This window comes from Corvus hawaiiensis, chromosome 4 (assembly GCF_020740725.1).
Source record: "Corvus hawaiiensis isolate bCorHaw1 chromosome 4, bCorHaw1.pri.cur, whole genome shotgun sequence".
Taxonomy (NCBI): Eukaryota; Metazoa; Chordata; class Aves; order Passeriformes; family Corvidae; genus Corvus; species Corvus hawaiiensis.
Window position 1 is genome coordinate 6,128,776 of NC_063216.1, and position 22,709 is coordinate 6,151,484.

The window sequence follows — 22,709 nt, forward strand, 5'->3', positions numbered from 1 at the left end:
ACAGGAAAGACTAAATCTCTCCTCTTCTATACACGTGTGCTTCCCTCTGCTGTCAGTATGATGTGGTTTTATGTACCTCCAGAATTTGGCCATAAAATAGGAGAGAAAAAGCAGGACAACCAAAATTGAAAGGCAAGATTTAGTTGAAATAAAAACATTGTTTCCTGCAACATCCTATTTTACAGCCTTAGAGCGTTAGATTGGATTCTGCTTCAGTAAATTTCCAGTCTTACTAATAAAGAGTTTGAATACAATTCTTAATAAAACTGAAGTAAACAGACTTTCAGTTGAGCCATAATAGATGAACTTTACAGATCATATTGACATGAAAGAAACTACTCATTATTATTATGTTTAGAGAAGGTTTGAACCAAACCCTTCAAACTGTGATACAACTTTCTCAGGAGTTGACGTTTTATGGGAGGCCGAGCCTAAATGCCAGATCTGATTTCACTGTGGAGATTTGGATTGAGACTTGGAACTTTGTGGCTTAGAGGTGTATTGAAAGAGCCCGGTACCACTGCTCAGGCAATTGCTGAATTTTCACCTTGATGGCCTTCTACATTCTTGAAAGACTTAAAACATTATGAAAGTAGCTGTACCACCTAGCAACAAAATATTACTACTTTTTCCAAGGCACTGAAGTGGGTCGTAGCTGAAGAACCTGTACTGGGAAGCTGTTGGAGTATTACAGGGCTGTAACTGGGAATCTTGGTTCGAAGAACAATGGGAACAGGAACCCCAGAGAGCCTCTGTGGGCAGTTAGATTGATCTTCAAGTTAGTTTTGCAGGATTAGGCATGGTATTTCAGGCCAGGTAAATGATATCAATTAAGAGAAGACATCCAGCAAAAATGCTAAATTCTGTGACAGAACTCTTAGGAATTTTTTTATTTTAAAGCTGTTTGCTCAAGGAAAACTGAGAAGAAACACTTTTTTTTTTCTTAGTAAAAACTTAGTTCCTCTTCAGATATTTGGCACTCCTTAAAATACGCTGGAGCCTGACGGACTATTCTGATGTTCTTAATGCACCTGAGAATTACTTCCCAAACATGCCTTTCCTTATGCTAGATCTTGCCAAGATCTTTTGTATAAACCTCATTTGAAGTTTCTAGGACACAGTAATGTGGCATGAAGGAGCCCTAGAAGAATTTTCAAAATATGATTAACACCTCTTTCTAAATCCCATATCGCAGAAAGATCTTGGCCAAATTGCCTGTAATTCAGCTGAAAGTATGTTCTTTGACAGCTGACCACCTGTAAAGACTTTGGAGGATAAATGACCTCTCGAGAGATAGGGGGAACTAGCCAAAAAGTATCATATCTAGGCATTTATCTGGGCTTTGAACCATGCACTCTGAATTTTTGGGTTTACAACAAAAAGCCAATCTTGCTTGTAGCTGTGGGCTGCCTGACTGTGTTCTACATAATGCATGTGGGAGACTAGGAAATATGCGCTGGACTGATGCACTGGGGAGGTTTATTGACTTGCTTAGGAGAGCTGTGTTACTTGCCACTTGTGGGTTTTTCTTGGTATCTTCAACTAATAACAATGAAACCTTTATGCTACTGTATATTGTAACATGTTGTATGAAAAGAGTATAATTTAAACATCTGTTTAAATAGGTTTTGGAGTGGTTTAGAAGAGTTATTGGGATACATTTTTGAGTCCTTCTACCTTTAAACTGTTTTGTACCATAGTCAAATAAACTTGCATAACTTACATGGATTAGCTTTTCCATAAATAATATTTTGATGGGAGTCTAATGTGTGGAGTTGCCTCAAGGCTACATGCAGATGTTGTGGGCCACATTAGGAAGCTTTGAGAAGTCCATTTCTTTTAATAATCTTAGAATCATAGAATAGTCTGGATTGGAAGGGGCCTTAAAGATCCTCTGGTTCCACCTTCCTGCCTTGACATCTTCCACTAGCACAGGTTGCTCAGAGCCACATCCAACCTGGCCTTGAACACTTCCAGGGATGGGACATGCACCACTTCTCTGGGCAACCTCTTCCAGTACCTCACCAGCCTCACAGGGAAGAATTTCTTTCTAATATCCAATCTGAACCTACTCTCTGTCAGTCTGAAGCCATTCCCTCTGTCCTGTCACTACATGCTGTTGTAAATAGCCATCTCCATCTTTCTGGCCGGGTATGGGTTACAAAACAGAAAAGCTCAAAAGTCCCTCTGGCCTAGGACTGGGTATGGGTAATATTACATGAAAAGTTGGGAAGGAAAAGGCATGTGTCTGTCAATGGGCTGCAGAGAAAATACACCTCTAAAAGACTTGGGATTGCACGATTCCATCCCTGTTCAGACATGAGAGTGTGTGCTGTGCAAGTGAAGCTGTCAGATGTATGTGCTAAATGCTGTTTGTGTTCTGAGTTGAATTTTCCCCTGGGTAGCACCATCTCTCCTCTGGTACATGCCTGCCTGCTTTGCATATGCGTGTGGACTCCTGTGCATGGGGCATCTGTTTCGTGGGTACGGTGTGTATAAATATATGTGTAAATATCAGTACATGTGCACATACACACACATTTACATTTTGAAATAAATACCAGAAAGGAGGTTTATAGATAGCTTCCCTCATTTGCTTGTGTGATGTGTGAGACGTGTGCACACACATCTACTGGAGAAGTGTGTGTGTTTATGTGTCTGTGTGGGCACAGATGATGCGTGTGTGGATACAGACACAGGCAAACATGCATCATGTTGCAATGCATTAGGTGCACTTGGATCTGTAGGACTCACTATGAACTTTTATTAGAATATCAGCGTAGACTTCTTGTAAAGCATATTAACTTAGTTATTCTTGCATTTTTCTGACTACAAATTCAGCATATTGAAAAGTAATGGAGACTTAATGCACCAGTTGAATCTCAGGCAAGTTAAATCCCTGGGAAAAATCAAGGTACACAGCTAGACCAGCCTGTGGGTGTGCTCTGCTGGTCCTTTCCTAACATTCAGTCATTTCAAGCCAGGACAGACATTGTCAGATCATTCTCTTGAACAGATGCTGTTCCCAGACAGAGCCAAATCACTGCAGCTCTTGAAAAAAGGCTTCTAAGTTAAACTTAAGGCATTGCAGCACTTCAGACTTTAAAATAAAGGTATTGAAACCATTTGATTAACTGAAGATGCTTCTTCATGATTACTTAATGGCATGGTGGGAGTTTGAAGCTTGTCATTAATATTGTCATTTGTCTGTGAAATGCCTTGTAAGTGCTTCTTGTCACAGAGGTGACTAAGCAGCATATTTTCGCTCCAGCCTGTGTATCTCGACACATTGTTCAATTTGTTGCGTCAGGACATTCTGCCATGCGGCCCTGGGGGACCCCATGAAAGGCATTCACAGGCAGGAGCTTGAAATAAGCACAAGCTCAGCGTAATTGTAGCCAAACAGTCCCACAGAAGGAGTGTCTGTGTGTGGAGCCGGAGCGTCCAGCTGTTCCGAGGAGGATTACCAGGGCTTTAATGGAGAGCACAGATGGAATCAGTACTATTGTCCAAAGTATTCTGGGGCAGAGGCTAAAGTGTGAAGGGTGATCAGCAGAGAACTGATTGGAAAGGAAAAGAAGAAAAAAAAAGTAAGAAAAAAGAGGAGGGGAAAAATAAAATCCCCTTGTTCTCAAAAAAGCAAAGGGATTGATGCTGTCCAATGGTGAGGGTGCAGAGGAAATAGTTCCCAAAGCTTGCTTTCATGGTTAGCAGGCATTGTAAAGATGGCACAGGTCATGTGTTGTGTGCAGCTGTTTAGGGGTTCTTACAGAACTGTTAGAGACTTAGCAAGACCCATTATTCAGGGCACCAAGGCAGTTTTACTGGATATGGACTACTGCAATTGTATAAGCTCTCCATTGTGTGAGTACTAATTTAGAGTGCTACCATAAGCCAGCCATACAATCCATGCTGCCCATGAATGAATGAGTCATCCTGATGAAAAGGCTCAGAGCACACAGCTCTGACTTTTAGTCTTAAAGGGACCCAGTGTGTTCAGAATGGGTCACATTTTAATGAACAAACTCGCTGGCAAAATATTGTAGGCTTGAACTGCTAAAATAATCCTTTTCTTTTTGGAGAAAGGTATTGAACTCAAAGACTTTAGATAGGTTTTTATTTGCCTTACCATACCTTAGATGTATTTTTACTTAGTGATTTTTCGTGGGATACTAAAGTGTTATTAATGTGCTTGTATAAACATTAGAGGTTTCAAGGCCACTGGGTAAGCCAGCAGTTTATGTCCTGAACCATTCTTTTACGTGCCGTGATTGTTTTATTCAAAAGCATTTGGCTGCAGGAAGGCAGCTGTTCTTTCGTTAATGATGTCCATGCACAGATACAAACAATATGTTCTTGTATTGCATCACTGTCTTTTTATCACCTTTCCTGCAAAGAATATGAGAACAGTAATAGGAACTTTAACATAGTTGCAACTTTTTTGGAAAGGTATTTTTCTGTAGAATTCTCACCTGCATGGCTTAGGATAACATCAAAAAAGATAATTTACTCTCTGGTAACAGTACTCAGATAGTCTTTGGGAACATCCAAATGGAGAGACCCAAAAGCACTTCAGAGTTCCCATGCGTGTCTTGTCCAGACATCCTTTAGACAGACCCTGTAAGAGCCTCAGATCTGAAGCTTTGAGGGTATCTAAACATACACAGCACCTGCTGGTGTGATCTGAGCACTTTCTGTGTTTCTCTTGTGCATGCCCTGCATCTGCCCAGGGTTAAACACCTGAATGCTGAGCACCTGCCTAAGGGTCATCACAGTCCAGAAATGAGGCAGAGCAGCATTGGCAGCACCGGAAAGGTGCCTGAAGTAGAGTGGCAGGATTGTGAAAGGTAGTGGCTTCCTTTCCCACATACAGCAGTTAAAAAAGGGGGATAGTCCTTTTTTTATTTATTTTTTCTTTTCTTTAAATGAAGTATCCTTGTGAAAGTTTAAGAAATGGAAAGAACTGGATTTCTGTGCCCTTAATGCAATTCCCACTGTGTCTCCCCCACCTCGTAAGAGACAAGGCCTGTCTCCACATCTGAAACTGGGCTTTAAGCAAAACAAGATGTACTGCTCATGTCATAAATGGAGAAAAAAACTGTCATAGCTCAGTGTCCTGCTGATGATGACATTTGAGCCTGTCTTCTGCTCCATAGATGCCTTGTGCTTTTTTGGTAAATTGAAGTAATTTTTTTAATTGTTTCTGCTGAGTGCCATTGGGGTCAATTTGTATTGACTTCAGCAGAGCAAGGACTCAACATAAAGTTCCTACAGGTCAAATTTTGCCCTTAAAAATAATAATTGTTAGAAAGTCCCTTTTCTGAGCTAAACACTTCTTAAAAGCTAAAGGCATTTTAAAAAATTAAATACTGCTTGATGTTTTCATCATGTTTACTGCTGGTTTCCTTTCTTATATAACTATCAAATTAAGTTTATTGAGTCAGTTTTGTCAAATTAGTTTAATTTTACTTGTTCAGCAGCATTGCCAGAGTTGTACTTTTCAGATTCACAGCTCTGAATGAAAATACTCCCAGTGACTGGCAAGACAAAACAAAAAACAAAAGTGGAAATGAAATTACTAAAATATTTATATTTGCTTGGGTAAAATGCTTCCAGAACTGAAATTTGGAGCAGAAAATTTGTAAGGATCCTGATAACTTGGCTAACTAACTTAAATACATTCTTGCTGAGGTCTCAGAACTTCTGTTCACTTTATTGTGAGTCAGGTCTACCACACAAAGCCTGTTAGGTGTCAATCTTTCCATAGAAACAGTACTAGGAATAAATCAATTGATCCGGAAATTCCTTTTATTACTAAAGAGAAATCAATGCCATAAGAGCAGAACTTTAAAATTAAGCCTGAATGCCCAAGGTTTATGCTTAGAAGAGATGGATAATATCACTGTAGTAATTTCGGAGCTTTTTACGGTGTTCCCTTACATGCTTCTCTCCTAGACACATCCCATCTATCTTTCCCTTTAGTATGCAAATGCACAATTAAAAGCACTCAACAGGTAGAGATGAATATGCTAATATAGTGTGCTGCTAATAATTTATTTTCATTAATGGGGAGTATGTGGAAATACCTCAAAGAGATGCTGGAAAGTTATAATAGATAAGAATCTGCTCACTGCCTTTATGTAAGACAATAGATTTTGTGAATATTCTGCTTCCTCTCCAGGCAGTGAGCTAGTATGGTTAACCAAAATTGTTGAGTAATTGTTCTGTGGTTGAGAACAAAATGCTGAATTAAACTGTTCCCAGCACAATAATTGTGTGATTACAGCATTTATGTTGCTGGCCAAAAGAACAGTCATTAGGTTTGGAAGACTTACCAAAACCACAGGGAGAGGGAAAAAAATGCAAATCACATGTAAATGTCCTCTAATACCTATAGTGGCTTAAAAATTCGTCTAGGAGTATGGTATGTATATATTTAAAGGCAGTCAAGCCAGAAAAAAAAATTGCACATTCAAGAACTACTTCAGACTAGGAAGAAAATACCCAAAGATTATTCATTTTCATTATGCTGTACTTTTCCCCCTCTAGTGAGATCCTGCTTTTCAAACGTTATGCATATGTTGTGCTCTGTGAATGCTGTTCTGTTTGCCCCTTCTGCACACCCATCAGGAATTGTCTGGGATTGTAAGGCAGGTAGGGCTGCCACACCCAACCACATCTTGGGTCAAGGCCATTCAAGCAGCAATATCAAGGGGAGGCAGGCAGCAAATGTTTATCTGATTGCTGTAATCCACCAGGAAAATTAAAAACTGATTTATGATGATAGGTGCCCTTATGAGGTAGACAATTTTCTTCTCCATTGCATGGTCTCTATCTGCAAGTGCCAAAAAAACAATTGCATATAGTCTTCTTTTTTTTCTTCTTTTTCCTTTTTGTGGTTTTCCTCATATTTTTAATAATAAAAGAGGTGGAGGAAGACAAGCAAGAACTGAAGGTGACAGCAAAGGAAAAAAGATAAAATGTTTTGGGCAATCAAAATATTTGTACCTACAATTCAGTGGAGTAAAAAGCTGCAGAATTTGGCTAGCTGCTTACCTGACTGTACACAGAAATCAGATGATGAGATGTCTAAACTTTATCACTCTATCTACAGTTAATTGTGCTTTTACTGTATTGCTGTCACTAAATTGTAGGCACAAAATTAGAGACTGTCTTCAGTCCTATTCAAAAAATGTTCCCAAACAAAACTTGCAAAGAACATTTTTTTTGTGAGGATTTTGGTAACAAGGGTACAAAAAGCATCAGGACATGAATGGAAGAGTGGTGATGTATCTGTTTGAATAGTATTTCTTCTGCAACTTGAATCCATTTTGCTTTTGAAATCAAACTTTTGATGGTAAACCTGAACTCTCCTAGAGGAACAATTCCACTGGCAGAAGGGACAGTCAGAAACAAGTCTGAACAGCTGAGAGATTGAAAAGAGGTCTTTATTATGCATTTCCCTGGGCAGTAATTAGAGGCTATCCAATACTAAAGCTGTGTTTGCTGCGAGGATTTCTAATAACATGTGGTCAGAGTTTTCCTGGCCATTTGTTCATCATGCAAGGGTTTTTAAGATCTTATAGAAAGCAATAAAACTCAATATACAATAGTAATAGTGATAATGATAATAATAATAATATATTGTCTTCAGAAAAGAATGACGAGCTGTTGTAACTACTTGTGCTCTGAAACTGATGTCACTGGAGACCACACTTACACTGAAACATGTATCTGATTTAATAATAATAAAGTTGAGGGGAAAAGAAGGGTCATTCAAAGTGTTTAGTCAGTGGATTTTAGTCTGAGATTATATGAGCAGAGCCAGTTCTGCAAGAGCCTACACTGATCAAACCATGAAGGATGTTTTTTTCCCTTTAGTGCATTAGATTGTATACAGTTTTATTAACTATGTCTCAACCTTTCAATTTAAAACAAGAGGAGGTAATGACTTTTATTTTTTTTTTTTTAGTCCCTTAAGTCTATTTTTTCTCTTTTTTTCTAGATGGTATGATTTTAACTGGATGACTTTGATAAGACTTTCTTGTTTGTTTATAGCATTGCAGCCGAATGGGTTTTGAATTTCTGCCCACTGCATGATATTAAATAACCCCTATTTCTTCCCCGTCACCTACACACTGAAGCTGCTGCATTTTTTTTTAATTAATGATATTCTATTTGTCAAAGAGATACTGAGTGAAAAATATATCTTGAAACCTTAGGGGTTTGTTTGAAAGAATACCCTTAACATTGTGTCAAAAATGAGATCATGGAACTGGCCATCATCTCTACACCATCTTGAGTGCAATGGTTTCCTAATTTGAACTGTTCTCCCTGCTTCAGTTTAAGAATTTGGGGTTTTGGAACGGGAAAAATACCACTGCAATTTATACATCAAAATGATTAGTTACTGGTGTTTGAATATATTATGGAAAAATCAACAAGGGGTAAAGGGGGACGTTTAGCAGCTGGCCTTAAGACAGATGCTTCAGAATAACTTCAAATGACAAAAAATACCACTTTATTAAGTGTAATGGTGTCAGCCTTTCTCTTGCCATCCATTTCTTGATCTTTTCAGGAAAATGCACTGAAGAAATGTTTTGTGAATAGGCTCACTCCACAAAAGCTGCATTACTTCAGTCTACACAGGAGTAAGAACCATGGTTAGAATAAATTTAGAAAATATTTAGAAACAATTTAGAAATTATTTTAGAAAATTACTTAGAATAAATTACCTAAGCTGCATTCTCAACCTGAAAACCTTTTTGGGCAGTTTTATAGCTGAGTATTCTATGGTCCTGTTTGCATCCTTTGCACGAAAACATTTACAACAATACTTTGGTGTCAGGATGAACCTAAAGGTCCTCAGAAGCGCTGAAAAGATAGCAAAGTGGAGCATTTCTCCTAGGTCACAAAGCTTATCTGTCAGAAAATAGCCAGGCTTCCTGCCTGTGATGGCGTGTAACACTAGAGTTTATTTCCTATTCATTTACTTATTAATTTCCTTATTTGCAACTGAATCTGTTGACTTCCAACATTCATGGAAGTTCTTGAAAAGTAATTTTTGGATGATTCCTCTTCCTCTTCTCCCCCTCTCTAAATCCCATGCCAGTTCTGAGCCATTCCTACTTGTTTTTATAGACTAGCTATTGATTTATCATTTTAAGATTTGCAGAGTCAACCTTGAAAAAACCTGTGCTCCTACAGGAAAAGTCTCCTTGATTCTGCACACCTCTCTTGACCACTCAGACATCCTCAAATAGAAACATCTCCTGTTAGCAAAACTGCCCTGTTTGCTTCTCCCTGCTTCCTCTGCAGCAGTGCTTCCTACCAGACCTACTTTCTGGAGCTCTTTTGACAGCAAGCCATGATGCTGTTGCACAGAAACTTTGGATCTGTTAAAATGAGAGCACTGGGTCACCAAAGAAGTGACTCTGAAAAGAAAGAGAGCTGGGTTAACATACACACAGCAAAACTCAGCCACTTCAGTCCTTTTAAACAGAGTGTAGAAAATCAGAAGGAACAAGTATAGAGATGACTTCTGAAAGGCTGCTATGAACAGTGACAAGGGAAGTTTATTGCTTTTTATCCCTGATTCTTTCTGGCATGTACAAATAAACCCATAGTTCATTATATTTTGAATAACTGAACCCATCTATCATAGATCAGCTAACTGTAGAAAAGAGTACATGTGCTGCTCAAGGAATTATCTTGCATGCTGTCTTTTAAGTCGCATCAGGAAACCTCACACCTGTTTTCTTTTCCCTGACAAATGTTTCACTGGATAGATTACTGCTGGAGCGATCAGCACTAGTCCAGACCTCATTGGGAAAAGCATTAGCCAGGCATATGGAAACTCTGTGCTATGTCATATACTGCAAGGTAGCATCAGGCATTAATGGAAGTTCAGAGATTTTCCACTTTGAAGGAAGTGACTTTGCAGATTAACTCTTGCTATATAACAGTTGTACTTAGGAGTAAGTTGCTGGTAGCCAACAAAAATGCAAATAGAGGACAATACAGCATATAAATCAGCAGTTTTGACAGCCAAAAGTTTGTAGCAGATTTCCCTTACAGTCCTGGTTTATTCTTCTAGGAAGGGTACTAACATTGGAACAAGGTGCTCGGGTGCTTGGAAGCTATGCCATGAGAAACACAGTGTTTGTGTGAATATTAAGTAAGGTGAAGTAAGTCAGTTTGGCCAAAACTGTGGTCATCTTACCTCAAAAGCCCATTTGCTAACTTCAAGCTCTTCATGAAACAAGTAGCTCAATCAACCAAACAATGAATCTTTTTCTCCTATAAAAATGAAAGAGGAAATTATTTTTAGTGTTTCTCTTGAGCTTGGATTAGAAAGGGTTCTTTTGAGAGTGCACTTGAGTCTTCCAGTGTAGCTGTTACCTGAATTACAGTTGCTTGCTCTGAAAGTCCTGATTTTTCCAGAGAGCCCCACTCACTGGGGTGTTGTATGGTCTGGAGCAGCCCTTCCTGTGTGAACTCTTAGGCTTTTGTCTTAAAACAGCTGCCTATTGAAATGAGTTCCAGTGTATGTTCTTTTTATTTCAGGTGTTCTCTTCGGTTAGGCTGTTGGTTCCAATACCTTTGTGGCAAATTGCCCTGTAGGTAACTTACATGCTACATTGCACAAGCATGAATACTTGTTAAACCTCATCCCAAATGCAAAAAAGTCATCTTACTGCTTTTCCTCCTCTCTATGTTTTTTCTATACTAAATCAAATATTAAAAAAAAATGTTTTGAAGTTCTTTATTTTAGTTACAGAAATGAACAAGTAACACTGCCTTTTTCCTTTGGAAGTGTCCAAGGGTTGTTCCTTAATGTGAAAGGTCCTTTTGGCTTCTGTCCTGCAAAGTGCTGCTGGAGGTTTGTCTCTCAACATTGCGTTTTGTTCTGTGGCATGAACTGGAGGAGGAAAGCCTTGGAAGGAAGTTATCAACAAGCTGTTCATTATGCAAACAGCTACTGTCTGTATTATTTGGCTGTTAAAGGCACTTTGCTGCACTTTAGTTTAAAAGGCTAAATGTGTGTTCATTTACAGACTTAATGATGAGATGAATTTGAGAGGAATGCTGGTAGTGAACCTGGGTTCTCTTGCAGGACTGAGCAAAGGTGGAAAGTTTCCAGCCTGAAAAGCCTTGCTTTTTTAAAATAAAAAATGCTTATGTATTTCCCTGATATGCATTTCAGTTTTCCTGAAAGTTTGTTCCTTGTGTTTTCAATGAGCTACGTTGCATACATACTATTACCTGTTAGGGATTGTCTCCATATTCTATCAAACTAATCATTTTTTCCACACCATCACTCCAAATAAAACTGTCCTATGCTAGTGGAGTTGTAATGGGGAGGATGTGTTAGGTGTGTGTGGTGGGTGATGGAGGTGTCTCCCTAAATACCCTCGTTTATTCTCCTTAAAAGATCACCACTATGAAAGCATGTTTTCTGCCAGCAGTATCACTGTTTGCAAACAGTTTTGAGAACAGTGAGAACTGCTGAGTGAACTGAGATGTTTGGACAGGGTATATTTTGGTAAGTACTGGTATGAATTGTGTAAGCTTCATACACAGCAAAGGGAAGAATAATATTTAGGGCCCAAATCATCCACTGCAGAAGAGTTTACACGTGGTGATTAGGAAGAAAAAATGCCTCTCTACTTCATGCCATCCACCTTCTGCTTTGCATCCTGAACATTCAGTAAGCACCCCATAAAAAGGCACCTCAAACTCAGTAGGAAGAGGGATCATTCCATAACCTGGATAGGCAGGGCTTCCTGCTGTATAGGTTCAGGACATGCTTATGTCAATTTAGGGAACTGATACAGAGAAGAGAAAGAGAAAAACATTTTCTTTTCTTATTTTAAACATCACTGAAAGGGAAAATAGCAGATTGTAGTTATATGAGGACATATATTTTTATTTCCCTTAAGATAGACATGGGGAGGGGGGTGAGGTAGAGAGAAAGAGGGCCAACACGTGCTAATTAAAGAATCTAGTCCTTCAGCAGAGTGTGTGTCACTGAGAGCCAAGTGTTTCTGGAGGAAGGGGGACCAATGCAATTAAACATGTCATTTTTGAAGGGCAGATTTATGTTGCAGCATGTGAAATGTGCATTGCATTCTTTCCTATAAGGTAGAAGAGATGCTTACAAGTCACAAGCAAGAAGATATTCATACAACAGTTTGAAGTTAATCAAATCATTCATGTGCGTCCACTGTTCTAGGAATGTAAAATCTGAACTTATTTGAGGCAGCTGAGAATAACTCCAATGAAAATAAAAATTAGCCACACTTCTGCATGAAGAAGCCACATAAGAGTCCATTTCAGCAAAGATGCTCATGCAGCTTCTGAAGGGCATCTTCTGAAAAGTTCAAGAGTAAAGTACTGTTCAGAGGCTTGTCAGGTTGTAGAGAAGAGAGTGTTGTTTTTAGCAGCTATTCTTCCCCGCACTGAGTAATTCGTTATCCATCACCAGTCTCACCAAAATGAATAGAATTGCTTCTGAAGAGCTAGAGGTGGGTGCATGAGCAGTATTTGCCCCTCAGTGGAAAATGTTGTATATATGGATGCTGGGAAATGCTTTGAGATATTTACCTTGGAGAGAGGAAAACTTACATAAAAGTTGATGCTAATAAACATGTAATGAGCAACTGCAGAAGTGAAATTGGTGGAAGTGTATGAAGAGAAAATAGATACAACTAATGGCAACTGCTATTTTAGAGGCTTAGATTTGCCGAAAGTATGGATTTATGTTACTTGAGAAATGGTATAAGCCTTCTAGATTAAGCAAGAGTCGTGTTCGAAGGGAAACTGAACTTTAAAGATTCTGTCTGGATGCAGGGGCATAAAGGACCAAAATAATGTCATGCGTGCTTCCCTGATTCTGGCATTTCCTAAGCCACAAATGTCTAACTTTGCAATCCTTATGTTTCTTTAAACTATTTTCCCTGTGTATCTATTCACTTAGTGACCCAAAGCACACATAACTTTTAACAGAAAATAGAACTGTAGGTGTGAAGTGTTTGCAATCTAAATTTGTGTAAGTCGCAGCAGGAGCTAGTAACAAACAGTAGGGGTAACTGTTAAAAACATACTGCTTGGTGCTTAGGTAGGTGTGGTAACCATAGTATGTTCCTAAAAGTAGGTAGGAGAGCACAATTTAGGTGGAAATACTACAATTATAATGAAGCTGAGAATCCTGGAAATATTAACTGTGACTATGTTGAATGCAATGTCTTTGTGTGGTTGGATTTGTTATGGTCAAGTCATAAAGGACATGCACAGATTTGTGAAGATGCTGGCCCAGGCTTCAGCAGCTTGAATTGGTTCCAAGTTTGACAACAAATTCCCTTTGATATGGTAAGCCATTTAGGGGCAGATTTTTCAAAGGCACTGAAACAAATAAAGATACATTGAGGCACTTTTCAAAATCAAAAATCTCTGCAGGCAACTCTGGGTGGCTCAGTTTCCCACTTGAACAGTAGTTTACTATTAGTTGCTTGTCATGTGCTCATATTGGTTTTTGCATTAAGTTCTTTAGGTGTGGTCTCTTTTTTGGATTTTCAGTGGCAACTATGACGGTTTCCTGGTGTCATGGTTTGACACTGGCCAAACACCATGCACCCACCGTAGCCACTCACTCACCCTTCCCTGCTGCACCTGGGCAGAGGAGAGAAAAAAAATTAAATGAAGGGTTCATGAGTTAAGGGCTTGGAGAGAAGACTCCAAGGGCAAAACAGGCTCAACTTAGAAGTACAAAGTGAATTTATTACTAACAAAGTCAGAGGAGGATAATGAGAAGTAAAATAAGCCCCTCAAAATACCTTTTTTTCCCCCAACCCCTCCCTCCTTCCCACTGACAGCACAGGGAGACAGGGCATGGGCGTTTTGGTCAGTTTGTCACCCAAGATCTTCTTCCGCTGCTCAGGGAGAGGAGTCCTTCCCCTGCTGCACCATGGGGTCCCTTCCCACAGGAGACAGTTCTCCATGAATTTCTCCAGCATGGTTCACATGGTTCACAAGCAGTCCTCCCAAAACTGCTGCAATGTGAGTCCCTCCCACAGGCACACAGTCCTCCCAAAACTGCTGTGGCATGGGCTACTCTTCCACAGGGTGCAGTCCTCCAAGGAGGAGCAGGGCCCCCTCTCTCCACCGGGTCTCCCACTGGATCACAGCCTCCTCCAGGCATCCACCAGCTCTGGCATGGGCACCTCCCCCACGGGCTGCAAGTGGATCTCTGCATCCCCCGTGGATCCCCATGGGCTGCAGGGGCACAGCTGCTTCACCATGGTCATCACCACGGCCTGCAGAGGCATCACGGCTCCGGTGCCTGGAGCACCTCCTCTCCTTCCTTCTTCACTGACCTTGGTGTCCCCAGTTGTTTCCCTCACATGTTCTCACCTCCTCCTCTTCTCTGGCTAGTAAAAACTGTGCCCACTTTGTTTTGATTTTCTTCTTAAATATCTTATCACAGAGGCGTTACCACGATCTCTAACTGGCCCATCCCTGGCCAGCAGCATGTCCATCTTCAGAGCCATCAGGGATTGGCTCTGCCAGACATGGTGGAAGCTTCCGGCAGCTTCTCACAGAAGCCACCTCTGTGGCCCCCTGCTACCAAAAACCAGGACAAGCAAAACCAACACACCTGGGTTTGGTTTTGGCTCTAGGTTACATTTGGTTGGAGTTTCTCATGGTCCTAAAATACATTGCCATTACAGAAGATGATTTACTGTCCTCATTATGGATGAAAGAACCTTGACTTTAAGGGGTGTTATTTCCTTAAGGGGTGTTATTTCTCATAAACTAAATGGCAAGTAGTGCTTCTTTCACTGTAACATGGGCTTGCCTCCTGTTCCAAATAACTTTGTCAGAGATTTGGAAGTTTGAATTCCTTGACTAGAGAATTGATGCTATAGAATATTTTGGCTCTCATGACATTTGGTCCCTTTCTTTGTTATGTGCTTTATGTGCCTTTTCTGTGCATACCATACCCCTGCAGTTCTTCATGCACAACAAGAATAGTCTAGTTAATGTAGCATTCAAATTAAAAGAAAAATCAGGGAACTGTGTGATTGGTTGACACAGTGGCAACAGTATGAAAAAACAGGGCCTTGGAAGATTGTATCTGTATCATCCAGACTAACATCATAAAGTATGTAAGAAGTTACAAGGTGAAACTATAGCTCACTAAATCACTAAATTGGAAATTTTGTGAGGATTTAAAATACAGTTTTCTCTTTTAGGATATTACAAGTGAGAAGAGGTAATCACATAGAGAGCCTGGCCAGTGGAGAATCTTGACAGCTGTATGAATTATTAGGTTGTTGAAGAGGTATTTCTTTTTGTGGGCATATGGCCATTAGCAGAACAAATTGAAGGACCTGGAAAATAGTTCTGATTTTCAATCCATTATATTCAAATTAGAAATGTGGTATCAAGAAGTTGCAATCCAGAAAACATTGGAAGGTAGGTAAGCTCTAAAAAAATCATTTGAGAGATTTAACTGATGTAGTAATACCTTGGAAAGAAAAAAAAAAGGAAAACACCTTTGATGTAAAACTCAGAAGGAGGGCCTGTATTCTATGCCACTTGAAACAGTTGTATCCTAGCAATTCCAGTTAATAATAATAATAAACATAAAAAGAGTTAAGATGTAGTAGTTAAATGAGCCATAAAAATGAAGAGTCCATAATTTGTATGATATTGTGTCAGGTAATCGGATTAAAATAAACTAATGTTTGCATTTATTTGTGTTTAGGAGAAAATGAAGTGTAGCTGAGTGCTGCTACATACATTCCATCCTGGAATGAAAACCACACTGTTTTGACTGCGTTATTTCTATATCCATGCAAACCATCCTCATCACTCTATACTTTTTACCTCCTTAATGCAGCCGGGGTTGTGTCATTTGAAATTAAGGGCTATAAGGCCCCTTGGTGAGTTAAAGAGGAGCAGCAATTTGAAAAAAAATGAAATGCAGCGGTCAGATTTAGGAAGAAGGGGCATTTTCCTGGTAAATGTTTTCCTAAATGGGAATTTTTCAGTGTGGTGTTTTGCTCATGTGTTTGGCAGTCACTTGGAATCAAGTGCAGACTTGTGCTACATTGTGGGCTTGGCAATGACAATTTGTGTGTGTGTGGTGCTTTAGTTATATTAGCCCTGGAGGCAGAGTTAACACTTGCAGTGGGACAAGAGTATTTGCAGTCATCAGAGAACTTTGCAGTCAGCTTCAATAACATCACTCCATTTTTTTCACTTTTTTTTAACATTTTTTTTGGCAGCAAAGCACTTAGTAGAACCATCTGTCTTTCTATTAGTGTTTTTGAGTCCTGTTTTGAAGCTTCTTCGCTTGGCAAAGTCACTTTCATCCTTGGAAACCATTTAAAAAAAAAGTTATGTGGCTTTTTGCCGAAGAAGAGTACTATGCAAAAATTCCACATGGCTGTTCATTTTTGTTCTAAAAGAATTCAGTTACTTTGTCTTTGTCTTAAAAAAAAAAAAAAAAAGCAAATCACAAAACCTCAAACAAAGCAAATAAAAAATAAACTCATGAAGAAAAGGCAGGTATTGGACAGCTCTAGGATAATTGAGTAGGAATAGAGAACAAATCACATTTTATGTGGTTTTTTTCTCAGTTGAAAATATGTATGCCTTCTAATTAACAGGATCAGAATAGAAAGGAAAATATTGAAGTAACAAAAAATGGATCAAGCTAGTTCAGTGAGTGGAGCTACATCTACTCTATCTTCAGTCCCAATCTTCGTCTCCCACTGCAAGAATTTCTGTCAACAGTTCTCTTGAACTCCATCCTTGAAAATTGTTTCAGACTATAAAGACGCAGTCAGCACACACAGGGTTGTTGACAGGTCCCGGCATAAATTAAAAGGGATGGTAATCCCAAATTTTGTATCACTATTATGCCTGGTAATGGTGTTGGGTAAACCAAGACACATCCTGGATTTTCAGGAGATTAAATGAAAAGAAAATTAAGTGCAAATGGTGCAGTTTGAACAGTGGCAGCCAAGGACTGGTGCAGGTTCTCTTTTGCCAGTTCTACTGTCCAGGCAGTAATGAAGGGAGTAACATCTTCTTGCACCCCTCATCATAGAAGGTTGTCTGTTGACACCCTAATTTTCTGAGTTACCTAAGGCTACCGACCACAAACTAAAATGTAGTTTTCAAAAACATATCTACATCCGATGCCTCAGCTTTACAGTGCCATTAAAAATCTAGATGAGCTCTCTTAAAAACTGAGCCAGTCTTTCTTTACTGACTGATCTGGTCAAAACAGTGGGGGTTTTAAATTAAGACTAGTCATTTAGCATTTTAATCCAGCAAACTTTGTGTTTCTCACCTGTGTGAAATACAGAGACAATTTCCATTTCTAGCATTTAAAAACTATTAACAGAACTGGGTAAAAGAAACAGCAGTAGACATTGTGCCGTGGCCCACTTCCAGCTTTGATGACTAATTTCTTCATGTCTTAAGTCCCCTGCAGTATCCAGTTACAATATAATATTTTCCACTTCCTGACTTGCATGGTTGTGTACAGTTGCTGTGCAAAGTTGAATGCCTAATACTTCAGACATAGCTATGTTTTATTTGTCAATAAAGTGTCTTAGCCTTCTTTCTGAACATCCCAGAGACTTTTTCTTTTCACATGTACAAATAAGTGCATGTGTAGAAGCAGAAAAATAGTACTGGCTTGTGCTGTGTGCTGCTTGTGCACTTACTTTTCCTTCTGAGGGGGTGTCTGTATTTGGGCTCAGTCAGGGTGAAAGCTGCTGTCTGAGACAGATACTGCTACACAGTTCAATAGAAGAGAAGAAAGTACCACCCTACAGTCAGAGATAAGTGAGTCATCATGAATTGTGGGGGGAGTTAATTTAAGTGGGATATAGATATGCCTTAGTGGAATATTTCAGTTTATTTTGGATTAATGTAATTCATATGAAGTGTTTGGCAATGAAGGTGAAGCTGAACAGCTGGTGCTACTGAAACACCCCAATATAAGAGGTGTATTCAAACCAGACCTCTCAGATCAGAAGTGAAAGAAAGCATGTTACCAGACATTGTCCCCCCGAAAAGTTCTGTGTTTGATTTTCCCTCTCCTGTTCAGCAGGTCCAGGGTCAGCTGCCTCCATTAATGATTCCCGTATTCCCTCCAGACCAACGAACCCTAGCAGCAGCTGCGCAGCAAGGATTCCTTCTTCCTCCTGGTTTCAGCTACAAGGCGGGATGCAGTAAGTCCTGTAGATTTTTTTAGCTGGAAGTAGGTATAGGGCACAAATTCATGCCAATCTGTATGTAACACCTCACCAAAGGACAAAGCCATTAACTTGCTGAGTTGAGTGTAAAACAGAGGATTAGTTGTTACAGTATGAGAAAAAGTTGTCAGGGATGAAGAACGTGTTTCAACGTAACAGCCAAACATCTCACACTAGAGGTAGAAGGTGCGCCTTCTCTCTGACAAGTCTTTCTGACAAGTGAACATGCTCATGACCACAAACTTGCATCTGAAGAGAAGCTACTTGAAACTTCCCAATAAATTTCAACATTGTTGTAAGAAAACATGTTTTTTCCTGAAGCAGACTGCTTGCTATTTGTGAACTGAGGGCCTATTCTAGTCTCTTTCTTCACACAGAACTCACATTAATCTCAACGGAGGTTCTGCACAGAGATCAAAGATAGCATATGCCTTTCAGTTTGATGGACTAACACGAACTCTGAGGATATTTGTGAGAGCCTAACACTAAAAAATATAGCACCTACTTTTTTAATCTTGAAAGATTTGTATTGTTCCCTACATTTCCCAGATTTTTCTTTTGAAATTTTATTTAAGCCTTCTATAGGATTTCATGTTCCTGTCAACAGGATTAGAATATATACAAGTTAAGAAATAATGAAGGAACTTTATTTCCATGAATAAACTTAGCTAGAGCATGAATTTCATAGACTTGTTTTCATGCACTTCTGCTTGTATAACTCCTCTGCCATCAGTTTTCTATTGAGTTATCCAGGACTTGCTTGTTCTATCCTTCTCTATCTCCAGTATGGGTGTTTGTTATGTCCATGTCTCTGTATCCATCTGTATCATTGACTAACTCATTAATTCATCAGTTGGTTTGAGTTACTCAGCACTTGCCACTGCTGCATTTTTGTAAACTTAGAACGTAAAAAGATTTCTTTAGTTAAGCTGGCTTAGCCCACAATTTCAGATTTCTTTCAGCTTCGGAACATCATAGACACAGTACCTGAGCACTAACTTGAGTTCCTTTGGCCACTAACACTTTTTCCTGGTATTTTATAGGCTGGGACCACTATTGAAAAGTACTGTTCCAAACACTTCACATCCCTCAACAGCTGCGATGCCAAAACATAGTCTCATTCAGTTCTTCCAGTGATTTCACACTTGGTCTCTCTTGACTGGGAGAAGTAGTGATTCACATTACAGAATGTGTAACTGTAAGCCACACTGATTATGAATGCTACCATAACTGTAGGTCTGGAAAAGGTCAGGAAAGCACACTGTTAGACATATCTGGCAGATTATATTAGTTCCATGTTAATGAAGTCCGGTTTGGAAAGAAGGAGTTGAGGTCGTTTTTTCCCTTCTTTGTCACCCCAAGACAGTACTACATGCACACTAACTCCATGATAGTTCTATAGTTCCTCACATCTGTGAAGTAGATATGACATTATGTGTTTGTGTAACCTTGAAAATTAAAAGGCAAAAAGAGCAAAGTTTCTGCTGCTGCTGGCAGTAAGGCTTAGAATTAACAGTATGCCAAGATCTAGGACTGAGCAGAAGCCAGTGGAAAAAGACAGCTCTGTGTTTGGTGATTGCCTGGCATGTTTGGCTGAATTTGACTGAGAAGCTGAGGAGAAGTGATAAGTAGCCCAAAGGGTTTCTTCCTTTTACTCACCGTCTAGTGTAAACAAAAACTTGCATACACATTTAGCTACATCTAGAAAGCTTCACCTAGCTGCCTTACACCTAGCTGCATTTAAACCATAACATGTTCACATCAAGTAATGTTTTTGACAGATCATTAAAACATATTTCTCCCACTTTTTGCTTGTCCTACTGTGTATCAGTCCACAAGTCTTACTTGACTGTAAACCAGAGAGCTTTGGATAAAATTTTGTTAAGTGCTTGAGTGATTTAGGAGACTAAACCTTCATCTGAAGAGTAACAAAGGCATTAGGATCTAAGTCTTAGGGGTATTTAGCAAATTCTTGTACTGTAAACTTTAGTGCAGTCACCTGTGCTGTCTTGAACTGAGCTGAAGTGGGTACCAGCATTGTACTGCAACAGAGAATATACAGCAGATTAATTTGCTCAGCTTCTGAATGTGTTAAATGCCTGATTTTCACTGAGTTTGCTTTTGGGAGCAAAGCCTTCCTAGGAACTTCTGAAGACCCCACTAGCATCGTCTCTACATGACTGCCATTCTATGTTTTAAAATTAGTTTATGTGCCTGATGAAAATGGAATCTCACTTCTACATCTCCCCAGTCCTTTTGGAAAACCTACCCTTCTTTCTGGACTGATTACATCTTTCAGAATTTCTTTCTGTGGCTGATTGATAGAAATTCTCTAGTGATTATTCTATTATTTAATAGCATAAACAACCTGCACAAAGGAATGATAAAAAACTCCATGCAACAATTCCGTTTCAGTCACAAATAACAAAAAACTGTTAAAGTTTTCACATACTGTTTCTCAAAAAAAGGGAGATTTAAAAATTTGGGGGAGAAGGAAGAGAGAATTATTGCAACAACCAGTGTTGTCAGAACTAGCTAGTGATGTAGAGTTCTTTGATTCTGAATATCTGTTGGAGATGTGTTTAAAGGGACATTTATGCTATTCTGCACCCTGCCCCTGTGAGAAGTCAGATCTCCAAAAGGAGACATATGGGCCAAGCTTCTTGGTTAAGCATTCTCAAACTTGCTTCTGTCCAGGGTGGGACCACAGTGACTCTCAGTTAAAATTGCTTAAAATGAGATGGTCCTTTTCATGGAAACACATTTGGAAGGGATTAAAGAAGCAGTCTGCTCACAGTCGTAACCTTTGGAAGGGGGCTGTGGTTGGAGGTGGTAGCCTCTTCAGCCAGCACAGCCGGAAGAGAATGTGTGATCAAGCCTCAGGGTCAGCAAAAGAGAAGAAATGATGAATAGTTATACTGCTGTTTTATTTTTATTCAGCTTAAATAATAAAACCAAATTAACTTATGCAGTGCTTTCTGATTCACCTGTACCTCCCAAGAGAGGGTCAAATGTAAGTCTCCCAGTGGCTTCAGAGTATGTATGTGGCAGGGTTCCTCAGGCAGTGCTTCCCAAAAGACTCATGACTTACCAGACGGGCTGGAAAGGAGGATCACTGTTTTCTCTACACATACTTTGTTTTCTGAGCATTCAGACTGAAGATAATGCAAAAATAAATTGTAGCAGTTAATAGCAGTGGTCCATTTAGACTCCTTTCGTGGCAGATACCTAAGGTAGACTAGAAGAACAGGGCAGAAATGTACTGATACTTCATCCCCCATCCTTTGCCAGGTTCCAGTGACTGAGGACTCATGAACCTTCTAACCCAGTGGTGGCATCATTGTGTGATGTGTTACTGAAAACAAAGAGTTTTCCTCTGCTTGGTTCCAACCTGATTGAAAACATTCCAGAGAGATGAAATGCTCAAAAAAATACAGCACTATCAGTCTCTGTTATGAGCAGAGCAAATGATTCAATTATGCTTTTCCAAATCTTTTTTAAAATTGGGTAAATAAAGGGAGGAGAGGGGTAAATATTTTCTCCATGGTTACATGGCAGGTCATGGTCTTTGGCTTCCAATTTGATGTACTACATTTCCTTTTCTTTCTTTTTCTCCATAGCAGATCATGCTTGGGAGTGGCTTGGTTTTTCATTTTGTTTTGTTTTTTTAAACAGATGGTTTGCATTACATAAGGGACAATTTACACAAGTTGACACTTCCCCTTTTTTCTTTATGGCATATTGTGTGGTGGTAAAGTTGGCAGAGATGAAGGGAGGAACTTCTATTAGGATTACATTTCTATTTGATAAAAAGATTCATATTCTGTGGTTCCAGTTAATTTTTAACCTCCATACCTAGATATAATTGCATGTATAAAATATTTAATATTATTATTTACAACCAAAGTATTTTTTCGTATGAGAAAAATAAGTTGACAGTATGTGATGGGCTATATTGTCCCCAGTTAGCAAGGAAAGTACCGATTACCTACTTATTTGCCCTATACTTACTTATTCATGCAATGTGTGCTATTTGAAATTGAAATGTTTTGATTTTTCATGTGAACCTTTTTATATGTATTTTATTATACACATAATATGTAATTTTTAGGTAGATATATAATGCAAATCTTTTTATGAAGGGCTGATGTTTCAAAGTGAGTTGTTAACTAAGTTAGTGACTGGCAGCATGAGCAAATTTTAGGAGTTGACCCCCGTATCTCAACTAATTAAACTGGTTTTAGCAGCAGGCAAGCACCTTCCATTTCAGCTGATGCCAAAATCAAACGAAGTCCGATAACTGCATTTCCCAAAGCTTCTCCCACATTTCGGCTCCACAGATTGGCTCAGGTCATTTAACCCTTCCTTTGTTCTCCTTCCATAACCTTATCACTTGTTACTCCTGCTGTTGCTAGTTCGGCTCTACTCATG

The 22,709-nt window shown here is 39.3% G+C and overlaps 1 protein-coding gene across 20 annotated transcripts in view; it reads left to right on the forward strand.

Moving 5' to 3' along the window:
• SOX5 (SRY-box transcription factor 5) overlaps positions 1–22,709 on the forward strand; it is a 609,605-nt gene that overhangs the window by 496,714 nt on the left and 90,182 nt on the right. For 16 of the 20 annotated variants that reach the window (XM_048300783.1, XM_048300780.1, XM_048300784.1 and 13 more), the window contains one exon: positions 18,131–18,254. In XM_048300783.1, the coding sequence (XP_048156740.1) occupies positions 18,131–18,254 (124 nt within the window). The remainder of the gene's footprint in view (positions 1–18,130; positions 18,255–22,709) is intronic. The other 4 variants (XM_048300775.1, XM_048300788.1, XM_048300792.1 and 1 more) reach the window with 1 other exon arrangement.